The 19,666-nt window shown below is 48.8% G+C and overlaps 1 protein-coding gene across 1 annotated transcript in view; it reads right to left on the bottom strand.

Annotated features, from left to right (window-relative positions):
• Positions 1-19,666, bottom strand: part of NFATC2 (nuclear factor of activated T cells 2) — a 148,225-nt gene that overhangs the window by 100,054 nt on the left and 28,505 nt on the right. The window contains 3 exon segments of the mRNA XM_006097963.3: positions 10,347-10,518; positions 14,872-15,706; positions 15,709-15,885. Of these exon segments, the coding sequence (XP_006098025.1) occupies positions 10,347-10,518; positions 14,872-15,706; positions 15,709-15,885 (1,184 nt within the window).

Genomic DNA, 19,666 nt, shown 5'->3' with positions numbered 1-19,666 from the left:
CACACACAAACACACAAACACATACACACATGCACCCACAGGAACTTTTCAAACCCGTGTCGAAGTTCAGAGCCCGCTACTTCTAAGCAGGAGCCAGAGGACTGTAGAGAACAGTGGAAACGTTTGGCCAAGGAGCCCGACAGACATGCTTTAAAATCCAGCTCATCACATCTGCACTGTGTGACCTTGAGCAAGTCCTCTGACCTTACACAGAGCAGCTGTTGAAGTGATGGGTGCCAACGTCATCCTTACCATCAGTCTCTAACTCACATCCATCCCAGCTTCAGGCTCACAGCATGAAGCCGAAACTTCCAGGTGAAAACAAATGCTCCCTTTCGTACCCCAACAGGATGGTACAGAAGAAAATGGACAAGGAGGAGAAGGAGCAGTAACAATGCGCGTACGCTGAGCACTCGCTGCATGCCAGGCCCCATTCGGCCCACTTTACCATGCTCAGGGATTTACTCTTCGCTAAGACCCTGGAAGGCAAGTATTAGTACCATCCCCTCTGCTGAACTTGTGACCGTGAGCCTCCGTTTTCTCATCTGTAAACTGGGTTAATAACCACACCACTAGCTTCTGCAGCCAGCACACAGGGAAAGCTCGGTCAGGGTCAGCCTCATTGTCACTTGTGACCATGTGCTCCTTGGGGAAGACCTTCAATACCTCTGAGCCTCAGTTTCCCCATTCACAGAATAGGGACAGCATGCCTGCCTGAGCTACTCCATGTGACGTGCTGGGCACATAGTAAGTGCTCAATGAACAGCTGTGACGATGGGCAGAGTCAGCCCACAATGTTCCAGGAGGCCCACACCGTCTCCCAGGTCCAGAGGAGGGCTCTGCTGCTCGCGCAGAAAGAACAGGGCCCCTGCTGGGAACAAAGAAACTGACAGGCAAGGTCAGGACTCCACGGCTGACTAGCTGCCTGACCTCAAGTGAGTGATGTTAGCTTCCCCGGGGCTTCTTTATCCAGCCGTGCAATGGGAATGACAGCCCCACCTCACTGTGTGATTCAAGGACAGAGTAGGATCATCTCTGCCACAAACCAACCATGTGTGAAGGAGTAATGTGTACACACTCATACTCTCAGATTTGGTTTTTAGCCAGAAGAAGCCTGAAGGGGCACCAGGATGTAACTTAGGCTAACAGAGCTCCAATGTTCCCCAGCCGCGTCGTCACTGTATTCCTCAAGAAAGAAAAATGGCTCAAACGCCTGCTCTGTGACAAAGACCACGCTGGGCACTTTTGTTTAAGATCCTAACCACTCTAGACAAAACAAAATAAATATCTAAAAATGGAGGTTGGTCTCACTTTATAATCGAAGAAACGGCAGAAACCCAGAGCCCGGAGGCTGCACAGTCCGACAGGTCAGTGTAGACTCTGGCCTCAGACCTCCTCCGTCCAAACCAAAGCCACCGCTCACTGGCTGGGTGGCCTCAGGCAAGTTGCTTAACCTCTCTGTGTCCCAGTTTCCTTGTCTGGACAAGGAGCGCTGTAGCTCCACCACCTACACTCCATGGCACCGCTGCAGAGATTAAGTAGGTCACTCAAAGGTAGGTACACAGTGATGCTCAGTAAGAGCAGCTTGCATCAGAACACCACGCTGCCCATCCCATAGGAGGGACCAAAACACTGTTGGTGCAACGTGTGAAGTTTCTTCTATCTGTTCCCACTAATTGCCAAACATACTGCAAGCCTCAGACTTAACCTCTCTTTTTAGAGCAATTCTTTCTCCCGGATCCTGGGAGCTTTCTATTTTCTGCCTACATCCAGGGGCAACGTTTTACTGGCGCCCACTCATGCCAATTTATCTTCCATGTGAACTGAAAGCACGCTTTTTTACCATCCGTGTGCCTTTGGCATGAAGACGGTACCATCCACCCCCACCCCTCCCCACTATCCCACAACTCTGCGTGCACCAGCGCCCCTGCACATCATCTCCTCTCTTCTCCACCTGGCTCACCCGGAGGCCAAGGTCACACACCGAGGGACACATCTGGCCCACAGACACACTTGGTTTGGACTTGAGACTTTTAAACGTTTTCTAAATTCATTATCAGTGTTATCATCAAAAGACTGATATAGACGAGGAGAGGGTGCTGCGGATGGCTCAGCAGCCCCACCTAGCCCGTCTCCATCTTAAAGGAAAAGGCTGCACCAGGCCACCCCTAGAAGAGGCGCTCCCTCTGAAAACAGGAGGGGTCTCAGTGGGGACAGGCAGGGCCACTCAACCCTGGGGACGCGGCCTCCGGAGGACGACAGCCACATCCTGTGTCTCTCACAGCCACACTCACAAAAACTCCAGTTCGCCCCACTTCCACAATATGCCCACAATCCAATCATTTCTAATGTCCTCCACCCCCACCCAGGTCCAGCCACCATCCTCTCTGAGCTGGACCCCCTGCAACAGCAACTCACCCATCTCCCTGCTTCTTCCCCTGACCCCCTACAGTCCACTCTCATCAGCATGGCACCCAGAGGGATTCTGCTGAAACCGAAGGCAGACCCACCCCTCTTGATTCCCACCTCAATGGGAGCAAAAGTCCCCAAATAGTGTCCGAGGCCCGATCCTCCCACCCTCTTGCCTCTGAGCCTCTGTCTCCTACTCCTCTGTCTGGTCACCCTCCACTCTTCCCACTCAGGCCTCCTCTGGGTTGACCCTGATGTCCCCCCAGCTCACAGCACACTGCCCCAGGTCCCTGAACCGGCTACTCATCCATCTCCTTCTTTGCTCAAATGCCACCTCCTCAGGAAGGCCACCCTGACCACTCCCAGCTCCGCTTGACTGCTAGTGTTCCCCGTAATACTTATCACCTCCCCACAGTCTATTTAATTTTCCTATTTATGAGATTCATTGTTTATCTCCCCGCAGCTCCACGGGGGCAGGAACTTCTGTCTGTTTTGCTCGCGGCCAGATTCCCAGCGCCTGGAACGGTGCCTAGCCCATAGGAGGTGCTTGGGAAATGTTCTAACCACCGAGTGAATGAGCGGGGGAGCCCCCGGGGATCTCAGCACACGCCCCACAGAAGCTGGAGCGTGAGTCTCTACTTCACTCTGCTTTCCCTTTCCCAGGGCTGACGGAACTTTCTAGAGGAGCAAACACAGTCGCCCTGATGGAGGCAAATCAGCCTCGGCAAGACCTGCTTCCACATCTTAAAAACGGGGGGGGGGGCACTCTAAGCACATTTTATTAGTCAAATAGAAGCCCACGTGCCCAGCCAACTGCCGGAGAAGGCCTGCTCACCGCGGGACCCCCGCTTCCCACGGTGGGGAGGAAACCCCACCGGCCTGCCTTCTCCCTGAGACGTAATTGAAAGTGAGTTACAAATAGTGCAAGAGCTGAGCTCCCACAGGATGGATCCCTTTTACAAGCTGAAAGCTGGGAGACTCGATTGGCCTCCTCTGGATTGGGGGAGGGGGCGGGAACCTGAACAGGTGCGCCCCGGGCCCCCCACGGCACCCTGCAAAGCTCGTTATTCTTACCCGGATGGAACAGAGATCAGGTTTCTGCATCTGTAAGGAATTTCTCCTACAGGACTGACCCATGTTTTCTCCATCTGTCCCAGCAGCTGTTCGAGAGAAGCCAGAGCATTGCTCTGGGAGGTGTGCTCTATGGCTCAACATCCTCCTATTCTGATCCCTTTCTAACCCAAAGGGTGGCTTTCTGATCCTTTTTTCAGTTGAAAACATGTCCCAGGGATTGGCAAGAATAACATTTTTTTGAAAGTCCCAGCCCAAGGATGGCTGAGGAATATAGGGAAGTACCCTGCCTGGGGAATTCCTATCCATGGTTAGAGGGTCTGGAAGCAGGCGGGGGGGGGGGGGGGGGGGGGGGGATTAAAAAAAAAAGGGGAGGATACAGGCCTCTCTAGACGGGAGGATTATTAGATCTCAGAAGCTGAGGAGCGATGGAAACATTAAAGCCCAACCTTGCAAGCCGCCTGTGAATGGCGCTCTGTCCACCCTGGGGCCCCCGCATCCTGTCCCGAAATAGAATGAGGAAACGGTGGCGGGTCCGCCCGAGGCTTGTGCTCTTTCAAGGTGAATCCAGTGGTTCCCTTCCTGGTCTGATCCCAACAGGTCAAACTCCGGCCAAGGAGCTGAGACTCCCTGGCTCCCTTGGAAAGAGCCATAAGTTTGTTCTATTTCGATGGGATCCAGAGCTTTATAGGAGAGACTGCCTGGGCCTGGCTGCTAACAGTGCTCCCTCTGTAACCAGCAAGTCTTAGAAATCGCATACATACCTATAGCCTCATTCTAATCTCCCTTTCTATTGATAAGCCTTGGAATAGCGCAATCCTTAGTTACCCCCAGAGGATATGAACTTGAGGATGTTTGCCTTGAGCCAAATCTAACCCAAGGGTAGATTTAGTAGCCAAAACTTCATAATCAGAAATTTCACAGAAAATTTCAGAATCCTATTTCCTCTTGGAAAAAAACTATAAAAGCTGGCAACAATGGGCCCACATTCCCAGATGGCACAGCCCATGGGGGCTGAAGAGCAGCTGCCTCCTTGAGACGAGGCATATAGTCTGCTGTGCCCTACTCCCCACCACTCCCTATTGCTCCCTGGCATTTGGCCAAGTCAGTCATTTACTTTCATTGCCTGGCCCCCAGGAGCTTGTCAGTGTGTGATCCTGTTTCTCCAACCTCTTCTTTGGGTCTCCGCTCAGTTCATTGCTTCTGAGGAGCTGCGAGATGATACAGAGGGTGTGAGGAATAAACCCACACAAGCAATATGCACCGAGCCCGCCAATGATGGTGTCGGCGGTCCTGTGCCATCACAGGCCAGAGAGTTAGAAAGTCAACCTCGGCTTCTGAGCCCCAGGCTCCCATATCTAACTGCTACTTGACAACTTGGATGCCTCACAAGCCCTTCCTTCTTCCTAATCCCTAACTGAACTCGTAATCTTCCCCTAAGAAACTTCTTCCCCAAGTCTTCCCATATGGCAGGTGGCACCACCCTTCACCTCCCACACCCCAAGCCAGCACCAGGTCCTGAAGCTCCTCCCACTGCCACCTCCTCATCCTCACCACCTTCATCCCTCACCTGCCACTGTCACAGCCTCCCTGCTTCCTTCCTCAGTCCTTCTAACCCACTCTCTAGAGTAGCGGTTCTCAACCCGTGGGTCACGACCTCTTTGGCGGTCAAACAACCCTTTCACAGGGGTCACCTAAGACCATCCTGCATATCAGATATTTACATTACGATTCATAACAGTAGCAACATTACAGTTATGAAGTAGCAACGAAAATAATTATATGGTTGGGTCACAACATGAGGGACTGTATTTAAAGGGCCAGAAGGTTGAGAACCACTGCTCTAGAGAGAAGACCGAGTGATCCTAAAAATATTAAATCAGAATCACCTTCCTCCCCTACTCGAAACTTGTCACTCCCTTTCCCTTGCCCTGGATTAAAATCCTAGCTCCCCAACTTGGCTTCTGAGTCTTGCATGTCCTGGCTAAACTTAAGTGACACTGGCCGCCCTTCAGCTCTTCAGACACACGCATTCTCCCCTGCCTCGGGACCTTTGCACGTGCTCCTACCACCACCAAAAGAAGACAGCAAGACAGAGAAAGGCAGAGCGTGATGCTTCTCTTTGCTGGCTCCATCACCTGCTCCAGCTGGTAGGTCACCTCCTCAGCAAGACCCTCCCTCTAACGCAGGCCTCCCAGGTACCCCCTTGGCATGGTTTTCTTGAAGGAGTTACCCCCAAGTTGTGAATCCAACAGATGAGCTCCTCATCAGCTATCATGACTTACCCGAGAGCCCGCGTGTCATTCCAGATTGCCCTTGCCTGGCCTCCCTGACCCACCTGCACCTCAGTAATGGTCACGCCAAACCATCCTGGTCTACTTTGCACGCCCCCCACCCCCGAGCTCCATCAGGGAGGGACTGTGTCCATCTCACCCCTCATTATAGTACTGGCACCTGGCACACAGTAGGTCCCAACAAAATATTCGTCAAATGAATGAGTCATGAGGTCTGAAAAGCATTTAAAGTTTGGAGCAAACTTTCTTCCAAGACTAAATGATATTCAGGACAGAAGAAAAAAAGTTGAACGTGATATATGCTTAAGATTTTAAATTTTATATTTGAAGGAACAGAATGAAATGGTCTTGTATTTGTTTTATTTTCACATAAAGAGGAGCATAAAACCACTAGGCATGCACAAAAAGATTAAGTTTCATAGTGTGGCAAATAAAAAAGAGAAGGGTGGGGACGGATGATTGAGGGGGGAAGGGAGCCGTGGCTCAGTACAAAAATAGAAACAGATGGCGAGATAAAGAGAGAGACAGAGATCAAGAGAAAAACCAGCAGAAGGTTCTAGCAAGGTACAAAAGGGGGCTTCATTGCTCTTCTGGGAACACGGGGGTACCCTCCAGATTTCAAAAGGGGTTTTCGCACCTACTTAAAGCTTAAGATCACTTGTTTCTTAAGGTCTCTCTCTTCTTCATTTTTCAAAGAAAAAATTTAAAAAACCGACTACCTACGCTAAAAATCGGGGGTTAGCACGTTTCATTTTTGAAGAGCACACAAACTATGCAAATGAACAAAGATACTTCGCTTTGTGTTTTCTGAGGATATGGCTACAAATTTTTCAGTCATACACTGAGTTTTCAAAGTTATGAGCAAGAATAAGAACGATCCTTGGGGGCTGTTGGAAGGCGGGGTGTGACCTTCAAGTGCTCTATAGCGGAATCTTTTGAACTGCACATCCAGCCCGTTCTCTTCTCTGGAAATTCCCATGGCCCCAGCCATGATGAATGAGTGAGAAGAGGTGAGCACCGTACGTGGCCAGACCTCACTGGCCAACCTAACTGGACCAGTGGACGGCACCCGTCCCAACCAAGGCCCATTAGAACTTCCCTGAGAACCAGGATTTGGATTCTAATGAGCTGGTGAGGGGGGTGAAATCGGAACAGCATCTACAATTCATAGGCGGGGAGCGTGGGCAATTTCCCACCGGGCTTTCTCTGCCTGGTGAGAGTGACAGGCAGGAAAGCTGGTCTGCAAAGAGACGCAGAAGAGCAGGAAAGTGGTGCAGCAGGTGGAGCAGGACCACAGGGTCCAAATCCAACATCTACCACTCAGTAACTGTGACCTTGAATGAGTTCCTTGACATCTCCTTGACCTGACTGTAACCTGCTCCATGGGGCTCTGGTGAAGGTTAAATAAGTTGACGTATACAGCACTTGGGACAGATTCTGACATGCGGTAAGTGCTCACTAAGAGTTTACTGTTATTACTATCTTGCTAAACTGTAAGCTCGTGAGGGTGAGGACTTCTGGCTGTTTTGCTCACACCCTGTCCCAGAAACTAGAACCGTGCCTGGTACATAGTAGCGCTCAACAAACATCTCTTGAGTGATCAGAGGATGAAGAAGCCCTGAAAGAATAGAGCCCCCCAACTCTTCTCCTTATCTCAGCTACTACCCCCACAGGAGCCATCAGAGTGGGGTCTTATCAAAGCCTAAGTCAGACCAGGCTTCTTTCCTGCTTTTCACAAACTCTTCTCCGTGGCTATCCAGGCCCTGCATGCTCTGCCTCTCTCCACTCTCTCTCTCTAGCCCCTCAGACTCCAGTTACACCGGCCTCCGATGGTCCTCTGATGTGGTTCCTTCTGCTCCTTCTGCCTCTGGGCATTTGCACATGCTGTTCCCCCTACGTCTCTTCCTCAGGGAAATCTTAACAGATGTTCTTCCCACTTACATTGGCTCCTCCACCCAGAGCCACACACTTTTCTTTCAGGCCACTTGCCTCAGTTTCTAATTTTATCATTTGTGTGATTAGTCATTGCCTCTTTCCCTCTAGAACACGAGCTCATGATTAAAGAGATCATAACTTCTGTTTTATTCTTCACTGTATTTCAGTATCAGGTTCAGCATATGACAAAAAGTAGGTGCCCAACAAATGCTTGCAGAATGAACTCATTTGTTGAATGGATTGACTAAGCAAAGAAGTAAGACTTAGAGGGTGATTTCCCAAGTCTGGGTTCTTCTTGAGTTCAATCTACTGGCCTGGTTTTGTGCAATAGCCCCATAGCCTCCTCATACAATCCCCTTTTCCTAATCTGTTTTGAATGAGTTTCCCTATTCTTACCAAAGGCTTTGACTCCAACACACAGACTAATGCCATCCTCCAAGCCAGGAGGTTCCCATCCTAAAATAAGGACGCCTTTAGAGGAAGATAACAAAATCCAGAGTCTCTACAATGGCCAGTATATGTTATCATTGCAATGTCAAAATACAATCAACAATTACTAGACATGCAAAGAAAGAGGAAAATGTGACTTGTGGCCAAGGAAAAGCAATGAATAGAAACAGATCCCAAGATGTCTGTCATGTCAGATTTAGAAAAAGCAGCTGCCAGGATTTAAAAGCTCCTAATCTATAATAATAAAAGCATAATATGCTAATTAGACCAGATGGCCAACAGCAGAATGACTGTCTGGACAACCTTCTGGATGAAGCTGGGGCTGCGAGGGCCAAGCCCCTTGCACGAATTGTGTGCATCGGGCCTCTAGTCTATATAATAAAAGCCTAAGCGACCGTCACATCCGAAACAATTGAACAGACGACCGAACAGGCTGAGTCGGGCAACAAGGCTGGCAGGGGGGTTAGTGAGGGACAACCAAACGACTGAACACCAGGCTGCATGGGGTGACCAGGCCGGCGGGGAGGGCAGTTGGGGGCCATGAGGCTGGCAGGGGAGGGCAGTTGGGGGCTATGAGACCGGCAGGGGAGGACAGTTGGTGGCGAGAAGGCCAACGGGGGTGGGGAAGGGCTGTTGGGGGTAAGCAGGCCAGCAGGCAGAGTGGTTAGGGGCGATCAGGCAGGCAGGCAGGTGAGCAGTTAGGAGCCAGGGGTCCCAGATTGTGAGAGGGATGTCTGACTGCCGGTTTAGGACCGGTCCCACAGGGATTGGGCCTAAACCGGCAGTCGGACATCCCCGAGGGGTCCCAGATTGGAGAGGGTGCAGGCTGGGCTGAGGGACACCCTCCCCCACCCCCACCCCCGGCACAAATTTCATGCACCTGGCCACTAGTATTATCATAAAAGTCCTTAACCAGGTGTATACAGCCAAAGTGTCTGTGAAGATTTTAGGGTTTGTGGTTTGTTTGTTATCTGAACTCTACTCATGTCATGTAGCTTCTAATTAAGTAGTTTTAGGTGATACTCAAGAATCTGTATTTTTAACAACTCTAGAGAGTTCTGATGTACACTGCATCAGATTATCATATATAGAATTCTTACCATATAATACTTACACTTTAAGGCAAATGCCAAAAAAAAAAGTTAAATTAATTTAAATGTATTGAAGGTCTGGTTGGGTTGGTTGATGGGCAGTAGTCAGCAGTTGCTGGTTAACCAGACAATAAAATTAAGAATATTTCAACTCTAAGTATTTTGGAGAAGAAAGAACACTGTACTTATTTTGAGAAGAAAAAAAAGATCTGAGGTTGAAGTAAAAGCCACAGACATAAAAGATAACTACTAAGAAAAAACAGGAGGAAATGCTCATGGTACAAAGTAAAAAAAAAAAATCAGAGTACAAACTACTAAACCATCAAGTACATAAATGTACAGTAGTAGATATTGCCATGTTTGTGAATAGAAAAAAGGCAAGAGAAAATATATCAAAATGTTAGTAACAGTTATTTTAGGTAGTTTGACTATGCATAGTTTTTGTTTGTTTGTTTTAATTGATTTTAGAGAGGAAGGAAGAGGGGAAGAGAGAGATAGAAACATCATTGATGAGAGACAATCATTGATCAGCTGCCTCCTGCATGCCCCCTACTGGGGATCGAGCCTGCAACCTGGGCATGTGCCCTTGACCAGAATCAAACCGGGAACCCTTCAGTCTGCAGGCTGACGCTCTATCCACTGAACCAAACCAATTAGGGCTGACTATGCATAGTTTTAATTTGTTCCTACCTTCCTATATTTTACAAGAGTATATTGATTTTCCTCTATACACTAAAATTTAAACACAAAAGCTCATCTAAAATTTAAACACAAAATGATGGCTTCAGAAACCTTCTGTCAGTACACACACATCTGCAGAACTCTAGCAGTTTTTCACTCAGAAAGAGAAGAGAAGACGTAGCTGGGGCATGAATGTCATTTCTATCCTAATCCAGCTCAAGAAGACTTTCTTCTCTGGCGTCTTAGTAGCTGATTCGTTTCAGATACTGATTCGATCTTAAATGCCCCATCCCTCAGAGGAGTAAGAGACTGAGTCACAGACCTCAACCTGACAAGCCACAGGCAGTGGTTTAGCAGAAGTAAATCACCTAGTAACAAATAAATAAAACAAAATAAAAATAATTCAAGTCCATACCTGAACCACAGGGTGGCCACCAGTTGGAGCTTTGACAGCCCCTCGGCTGCCTTCTGTCTCATAGTGGGCCCGGTGATGTGGTTTGGGCTGCACCTCAATCCGAAGCTCATAGGAGCCTGACTGGTGGGAGAGTGGCCATTCAAGTGGAGGAAGGGATGCAGTCACTGGGATACTGAAGGAGGAAACAGAAACAGTCGTATGTACAATAAATCAGAATCAGGTAACCTGTACAATAAACGTAAATGGTTCATTTTCTGAAAATCATGTCCAATGAGCACAAGAATAAAACGCTGGCTGTTGGAAGGCACATATTTCTCAGGCATGATAGGTGGGGCTCTTCACAAGATGGAGATCTTTTTGCTTCCTCATTCGTCTTGATGAAGACAGTGTGACTGACATCTTAATTCATGAAGCTAATTTCACTGAACGTTAGCTCTAGCGTGTTCCTAACTGCCGGACCTTCTTTTCCTCTGGGAATTTTGAAGAGTATCACCGCCAAGCTCTCATTTCTATGTATGATAATCTCAATTAAAAGTAAACTTTAGAGAGAGGAGAGTTCCGGTCACAGTTCTTATTTATCATGTCAAGTATAAAACATCCAACCACAGAGAGGTGTCTGGTTTTGGTAGGAATGAGCCAAACCACTCAGACTCCCTAATATTAAATGAAGAGTAAAGGTCAAGATCATGACTGGAGTTACACACCCAAGTTTAAGTCCCAGCACCACCTCTAACGACCTGTGTGACGGAGCAAATGCCTCTACCTCCCTGGGCCTTAATTTTCTCAACAGTGAAATGGGGATACGGAGATTATATAAAAGATCCTATCACAATTCTAGTAAGTGCTCCACAATTATTAGCTATAATTTTCCTGTACATATTGTATATTTCAAATATATAGTTATTTCCTATAGATAATCTGAGTTCGTTACAAGATTAGATATGCATGCCTTTACATCTGAGGCTGTAAGTTCTTTGAGGGCATGCCATTAAGTTTCATTTTATAATAGAATCTCAACCCTATTCAGCACCCACAGCAGGCACTTGATATGTGATTAGAATTATGACATTTAAGAGCTTACTGAGGTCTTGACAATCTATCTAGACTATTCATTCCTTCAGAGCCTCAGAGAACCTCACTACATTTTTCCAAGATCACAGAGCAAGACACAGTCAGGGCTCCAACTTATGTTTCTTGACTCCCAGTCCAGGGCTCCATCCACAACTCCATACTGCCTCTTTATCTTACTAATTTATTTAAAATCAGTCCAAGAAATTACCTCATTTGTGGAATGACTCTAGAACAATGCCTGGCATTTGATAGGTTCCCAGTGAATATTCAGTGGGTGGGTGGGTGGATGCGCGGATGGATGGATGAGTGAATGAGCAATTTTATTTCAAAGAATCTCTGTATATTCACTGTAGCTTTGAAGTTGCAAGTGCATGGATTTGTGTCACTATGTCCTGATTTTTTACATATGGCAGAAATCAGCAATCCAATCAGGCTATGCTTTCCCACTAAGCCTAGAGCAGTAGAAGCTGACATTATCCACTTGACTTAGTTAAGTGCTTGCAATGAAGCTAATTCCATCCCTTCTCTATCAGAGTCATATCGAGGGGAGAACGGAAGGGGATGGTAACCCATAAACTCCAGCAGTGCTACAGTCCTACTTGAACTTTCAATCCAATTACAATTATATCTTTACTCCACAAGCAAATCTCCATTCCTTCCTTCCCACCACACTGCCCCCTGAAGCCCCTCTTACCCTGAAGTCTTGGGGTGTCTACAATGCCTTTAATTCTACCTTAGTTACATGCCAACATGCCTTCAAGCTGCTGCCTGCAACCAAGGTGCCACTGACGTTAAATACTCCTACTCTCAGCATCTATGCAAGTTAAAAAAAATATTAAGTTTGCAAAATAAGGCTCATAAAAAAATCACTTCACCCCTGTGTCTCTTGAAGTATCAAAAATTTAGTGAGTGGGAGATTCAGTGGGATGTCTGTAAGCATCAATATCAAATTTTGCTTGTTCTGGAATAAGGCTTCGACAGCTGAAATAAAATATTAAGAATCAGACCACTGAGGTCAGTCTGAAATCCTGCATTGGAATTCCAGCCCTCGGCTGAGTTGTCCACACACCTTTGAGCAGATATTATCATGAGATCTCCTGAATGCCCCCATCCTCTCAATCTGATAGAAAATTCTTACCAATATCCCCTTGGCTGGCACAGACTGACACCTGGTAGGGGACAAAGGATTCTAACACCTCTCAGATCAAGCCACAGAATGGAGAGGGAAGGATTTCACAAAATAAACAATAAAGTCTCACATAAATGTATTACAACCATTTTTCATATTAATGCTCTTCCCCACGGCCAGTCATTAGCTAGGCCATGTTTTGGAGATTGATCTGTAGCAGAAAGGACGAGGAGTCAGGCATCCTGGACTCTAAGTTCCAATGTGGTCATGACTGTGTGATCACGGGCATGCCGTGTCACCTCTCTGAGCCCTGGTTTCTCAACCTGTGCCAGGGGTTGGTCTTGGTCGCCGCGTCCTAAGGTAGCTCTGTGAAACCTGAGCCACAGAACTCAGAACTCGGCAGTCAAACGAGCTTCGAAATCACTGCGCATTCTGCCCACAGCTGGGAGGGTCCCCTGCACATAGGCACCTGTTTAACCCTATTGAACCCAGACATTCCATTCCTTAAGGGACATCGGCTAACCTACTATGGCAGTAGTGCTCTCAGTCAGACTGGAAGCTTTACAGGGTCCATTTTGGTCTGGTGTGGGGTTAAGCCAATGGTCAGGGTCCTTGGCTACTCTCAACCCCACATCAATCAAAACCCTCTCTCTCTACCATTATCTATTTTGGTATTCAATATTTTATTTGGGGGGAAAAAGGGAGGGGGTTCCAGATGCTAAAATCAAATGACACTTTGAAAACCACTAGGTTATGATAATAGCATAACTCTTCAGATTCTTCATCTAATACAACAGATAGAATAATATCTGCTCCTGACTGTGTGCCCCGTTTTTCTTGTCATCAAAATAAAAATAATACGAAACCAGGTTTATGTGAGAATTAAATGTAGTAATACATAGAGATACTTAGAATTATGCCTGGCACAGAGTTCTTAAATATTGGTGATTATTATTGTCCCTATCAGGACTCTGACACTATTGGGAGCTCAGGCTCCTAGCACAGAGCTTGTCTTTTCCTCTAGAAGACAAAGATTACCCTATGACAATAACGCTGCACTGTTTCTGAGCTCTTATTTTGTGCAGAGTCTATGCCAAGAGCTTGATAAATATGATCTCACCTAACCCTTAAAATAAAACACCATGAGATAAGTTACTATTATCATCCTCACCTCACAGGAGGAACCAAGGCCCAGAAAGGTGCTCAGTGAGAATGAAGGTCCTGATTGATTAGTGATGTCTGCCCTGGGCATGACATGAAAAAATGCTCAGTGAGAAAGATGGTCCTGCAGGATTGGTGATGTCTGATGGGCTCAGTAGGATGGCAGTACCAGAGATGCCCATGATCACACAGCCAGTAAATGGCAGAGCCAGGGCTCAAATCCAGTCCTAAGAGAGTCCAAAGCTTACAGGCTTCTATCTCCAACTCTTCAGTTTATCAAGATTTTTAAACTCCTAAGGATTAGGGCTCACCTATTTTTTAGGACTTCCCTATCACTGATTGCAGTCCTGTGGTACATAGCAGATGTCAAATAAGACATCTACACTGATAAAAGAGAAAGATGAAAATTGACTGTACCTTCATGACACCCACCAGCCAATCAGGAGTGGGTATGCAAACTAACCCAACAAAGATGGTGGGTTAATTTGCATACACAGGTGCCGACAGGCCGGGGGCAGGGTGGGGTGGGACGCTTGCATCATCGCCATGGCAACGATGCAGGTGTTCCGACTGCCCCAGCGGCTCTGGGCCTCTGGGCAGCGTGGGAAGGCAGAAAGGCGGCTCAGGCCGGAGGGCAGAGCGAAGGCGGTGCCAGCAGCCAGGGGAAGGAAGGCCCATTCTTGTACCAATCTTCATGCACTGGGCCTCTGGTCTTATAATAAGATAGCAAAATGCATACATAAAGACTTGCTTTCTGCTTATGAGAATGCCAGCTCCATAAAGGCAGACATTTTTGCCCACTTTTTTCACCACTGTCTCTCCAACACCTATAACAGTGTCTGGCACCTGGTAGGTGCTTGATAAATACTTGTTAAGTAAATGAATGAATGATGAGCCAAGTGCCACATGAGCAATCACATGCATCCTATTACTACACCCTCAAAATCACCACCCAGTAAGTCATGTACACCTATACCCATTTTACAGATGGGGAAACTACGGCTCAGAGAATTTAACTTCCTTCTCAGGGTCTCACAGCCAGTAAACGGAGAGCTGGAATTTAAATGTTCAGAGTCTGGCCAACTTTGAACCCCACGCTCACAGCCAGAAAACCATCTCTTGACACTAAATCGTGGAACAATTCACTTTCAAAGCCCGACTCACCTGCAGATGGGAATAGCGGGCACCAGCGGCTTGGGCCACGTCGGGGGCATCAGCAAGATGGACTCGGGGGCCGAGTTCCTCCTCTCCTCCTGCTCGCAGGGCCCCAGGAACTCCATGGCCGGGTAGATGTGGCGGGGCAGGCTGGCCTTGGGCTGGGCGGCAGACACTGGTGACGGGTCCGGGCTGGTCTTCCACATCTTGGGGGGGATCCCACAAGGCGAGTCCGGGGCGAGGCTGTTCAGAGCATCCATGAGGACGGCAGAGCCAGCCGTTGGGGGGTACCCAGCGGGGGCGCCGTCGTCCTGGGGCTGCGGTGAGGGGCTGCGGGAGTGCTGGGGTGAGGCTCCGGGCAGCGGGGCAACCAAGGCCCCAGCACACGAATGCCTCCGCTTGGCACCAGGCGACGAGGAGCGGGAGGCCGGACGGGGCACGGGCGAGTGGCGGCCCAGGCAGCTGTCCTCAGCGAGGCTGGTTCGAGGTGACATTATTGGCGAGGTTCTGGGGGAATAATGAGCAGGGATGTTTTGAAACTGGGGACACAGGTCGTCGGGCCCGCCGTTATTGGGCGAGACGCAGGGCGAGGTGTAGGGGGAGAAGGTGTCGGAAATGAAGCTGGCAGAGGAGCCGCTGCTAGCGGGGCTCAAGCAAAGCGGCTGCTCGCGGTAGCCCTCGAAGCCGGGCACGGGCAGGGTGAACCTCGGGCTGGCGGCCGCCCCCGCCAGGGGCGCCTGCTCCCCCAGGAGGCCAGTGTCTCTCATGCGGAGGCCCCCCCCTGCCTGCATCAGTTCGTGGGACGGAGTGATCTCGATCCGAGGGCTCAGGCCCGAGGCCCCGCTGGCTTGGCCGGGCTCAGAAAGTTCTGGGGCCCTATCCTATCCGGCTCTCCGAATCGGCCGGGGGACTCGCCAGAGAGACTGGCGAGGGGGTTGTATGGCTTGAGGCCATAGTCCAGGACATCATCATGGTATGCAAGTCCGGAGTGTGGGCTGGCGACCTTATGTGCATTCGGTTCTTCTGGAAAGAGAAGGGGGGAGGGGAGGTCTTTTTAAGCCTCTAGAACAGAACTCCCAAAGCAGAGCAATCACAGGCTGGGTTTGTCTCCTGCTGTTTATTTATTGTTTAAATCCCCACCACGCCAAACCCCAGGCTGGACCATACTTCCCTCACCAGAAGGAAAGGGGGCTGCTTTATCCCAGGCTCCGTGAAGGGCAAAGTCACAGCAGAAAGGTTTGAGGAGAGGTGCACCGAGCATGGCCCGGCCAAGCTGGGAAGCATCAGCTGGAGGCCTGGGTGACCACCTGGCTAATGACTTCCAAACCCTTGTCTCAATGGGACCATCAGAAGAAATGCATTTTATTTCACAACCTAGCTCACGCCATCATATTCACTCCCAACTGAAACAAAGGCTTCACAAAACAATACTTACCCTGCTACATGCGACACCCTCATCACACACACACACACACACACACACACACACACACACCCGACTGAGGTTACTTTCTTACAGGCTGGTCACAACCCATTCAACAGGTTTACTGTCCTGCCAGTGGGCTATGACACCCAATTTGAAAACCTCGGACCTAGGCCCACCTCATATCTCTGTGTGTCTGACACAGATACGGGAGGCAGAGGGAGGACGCACGGGCCTGGAGTGCATGGAGCTCTGGGGTCAAACCTCAAATATCCATGCTCGAGTATAACAAGTAGCTTAATTCTGAACCAGAACTCCTGACTCATGTCTTATCTTTCCATTTCACAGATAAGGACACTGAGGCCCTGGGAGGGGAAGAGATTCACCCTAAACCACAGAATTAGCAGGATTAGAAATCCCACAGACAAACCACCTGGCCCCCAAAAGGCAAGGCTCTGGCTATAGAGTCTTCCAAACTATCACGCCAGCAGCTGGAGACACCCTAATTGCTTCTCTCATAGTAGCCGTCTAGCGCAGGCTACTGCTGCACCTCAAAAGGCCCCACGGCTGGAGACTGGAATTAGCAAGGGAACCAGCTATCCATTCCTGCCACCCCTCACCCATTCCTCCTCCAATCTGCCCAGCTCAGCACAGGCCCCTCCATTCAGCCTGGACTCCTCTCTGCCACACCCTGACGTCCAAGCCATCAGGAAATCCTGACCGCCACTGTTGATTATAAACCAAATTCATGTGTCACCCCTTCCCACTACAGCCACTCCGGTCCAAGCTACTGTCCTCTCCCATCTGGGCCACTGTAGTGGCCTCTTCCTGGCCTCCCCATTTCCAGCCTTGCTCTGTGTGGTCTGTTCCCCACACTGCAATCTTTGGAAACATCCATTTCTGAAATCCACTTTAAAGGCTTTCCCGGACACTATACTAGTAGATGTGATCTAAACTTCTTAACACACCTGTCCCTGGGCCCTGGCTTGTCTTGCCCCTCCCACCTGTCCCCTCTTCTCCCCAACCTGACTCAGCAACAGCCCAGGGACACCTGGCTTTCCATCAAGCAGAGTCTGCCTCTGAGTTCCTGAGTGCATTTCTCCCTCTGCCTGGAAACTCTCCCCGCAACGTCTTTACTTGGCCGCTTCCCTGATTCCTTCGCGTGCCTGCTCAGCCAAGACCTCCTTAGATTGGCCCATCAAAAAGATCATCTCTATCCTCACCCCAGTGTCTTTCTCCACCCCTTTTCCCTGACATCTTTTTCCACTGGCACCAGCTACCAGCTCACATCACATCAGATATTTATCTGTTTAGGGAATTCCATCCCACAAGATCAGGGGTAGGCAAACTACAGACCCTGGGCCAAATCCAGCCCACAGATTGTGTTTATAAATAAAGTTTTATTGGAACACAGCCACTCCTCTATTTGTTTGCGTATGGTCTATGGCTTGCTTTTGCACTATAACAGCAGAGTTGGTAGCCGAGATGGAGACCATATGGCCCACAAAGCCTAAAGAATCCACTGTCCGACCCTTTATAGAAGTTTGTGACTCTGCACTAGGGTCTATACTCCACTGAGGTTGGAACCATGTCTATGATCATTCAGTGTTGTTTTCCAAGCGCCTAGCACAGGCACTAGAGAATGTCCATACCCTTTTGTTGAGTGACAGAGCAAATAAGTAAGTGAAAATATATATGTCCAAGGGCCTGCCAGGCAGAAATGGGGCCTCTTCCTAAAGTTGTGTGGCTGGCCCGTTTTGGGGAGTAGGGTGGCTACACAAATGACTTTCAACCTCCTTGGTTCCCCTTCCGGGCCATCCTGGAGATGCTGTCAGGCTTAGCAGAGCTGATCTTACAGGGTCCAGACGGTGCCCCCCACCCCCAGGTGAGAGCTCAGAAATGGCTTCCCACAGCTCTTAGGGGAGGGGTGGGGAACCTTGTTTCTGTCAAGGGCCATTTGGATTTTTTTAAAATATATTTTTATTGATTTCAGAGAGGAAGGAAGAGGGAGAGAGAGAAACATCAATGATGAGAGAGAATCGTCGATCGGCTGCCTCCTTCATGCCCCTACTGGGGATTGAACCCGCAACCCAGGCATGTGCCCTGGACCGGAATCGAACCTGGGACCCTTCAGTCTGCAGGCCGACGCTCTATCCACTGAGCCAAACCAAAGAGGGCCATTTGGATATTTATAACATCATTCGCGGGCCATACAAAATTATCAACTTAAAAACTAGCCTGCTATATTTGGCCAAACATTTAATTAACTCACCCCTAATGCTTTGGCTGAGCCAGACCAAGTGATTATATGGCCCATGGGTCGGACATTCCCCTCCCTTGTCTTAGGGGAAAGTTAAATAACCTCAACAAGGCCAGCCTGGCTGGGCTCTGCCTGCCCCTCTAGCTTAACCTCTCTCACTGGACTCCAGCCAAACTGGCTATCTTCCTGTTCACAGAAAGCATTGCACTCCTTTCTGCCGCAGGACCTTTGCACTTGCTGTTCCCTCCACCCCCACTGCTCCTCCCCACCCGTACCCAGGCACTTCTCCACATAACTAAAGCCACTCATTCCCTCCAGGTAAAGCCTCATGTGCTTGGGAGGGTTTCCGACCTCCTTGACTGCATCAGACCCCATTCATACTTCCCTTCTCTGTTACATGCACTATCCAATGCATTACAATTAAGTAATTCTGGGGTTATTCATCTATTGCCAGGCTCTCCCCCAACCCCCAGGCCACCCCCACCAATCAGTCAATTCTGTGAGGACTCTCTCCCTCCCCACTGTATTCCTAGCATGTGGACAGGACCTGCCCACAAAGCAAACCCTCAAAAACAAAAAACAAACAAAAAACTATTTGTTGGTTGGGTGAACGAGTAAATAAAAGTGAGCTCAGAAAAGTCTATGTGAAATTTTTAAACTACTACTCAAAGATGCTAATATCTACACCAAACGATAGAAAGATGTAACCTCAAAGAAGGTAATTTAAAAAGGGATGAAGCCTGGCTGCGTGACTCAGTTGGTTGGAGCATCATCCCCTACACCGAAAGGCTGCAGGTTCAATTCCCGGTCAGGACACATACCTAGGCTGCAGGCTCTAGCCCAGTCAGGATGCGTATAGAAAGCAACCAATCAGTGTTTCTCACATCTCTCTCTCTCTCTCTCTCTCTCTCTCCCCCCCCCCCCTCCTTCCCTCCCTCTCCTTTTCTCTCTCTAAACATACCCTCGGGTGAGGATTAAAAAATAATTAAAGAAAGAAGATAAAAAGGGATAAAAAAAGTTCTTTCTGCATGAAAATGGAATGACTTCAAGATACAGTGTTAAAACAGAAAAGCAAAATGCGTACAGTGTGCACACACACAAATTGCTGCTGGAAGTCACAG

Source organism: Myotis lucifugus, unplaced genomic scaffold, assembly GCF_000147115.1.
Source record: "Myotis lucifugus unplaced genomic scaffold, Myoluc2.0 scaffold_215, whole genome shotgun sequence".
Classification (NCBI taxonomy): domain Eukaryota; kingdom Metazoa; phylum Chordata; class Mammalia; order Chiroptera; family Vespertilionidae; genus Myotis; species Myotis lucifugus.
Note: the sequence above shows the minus strand (reverse complement) of the source record. Positions and strands in the feature narration are given on the sequence as shown.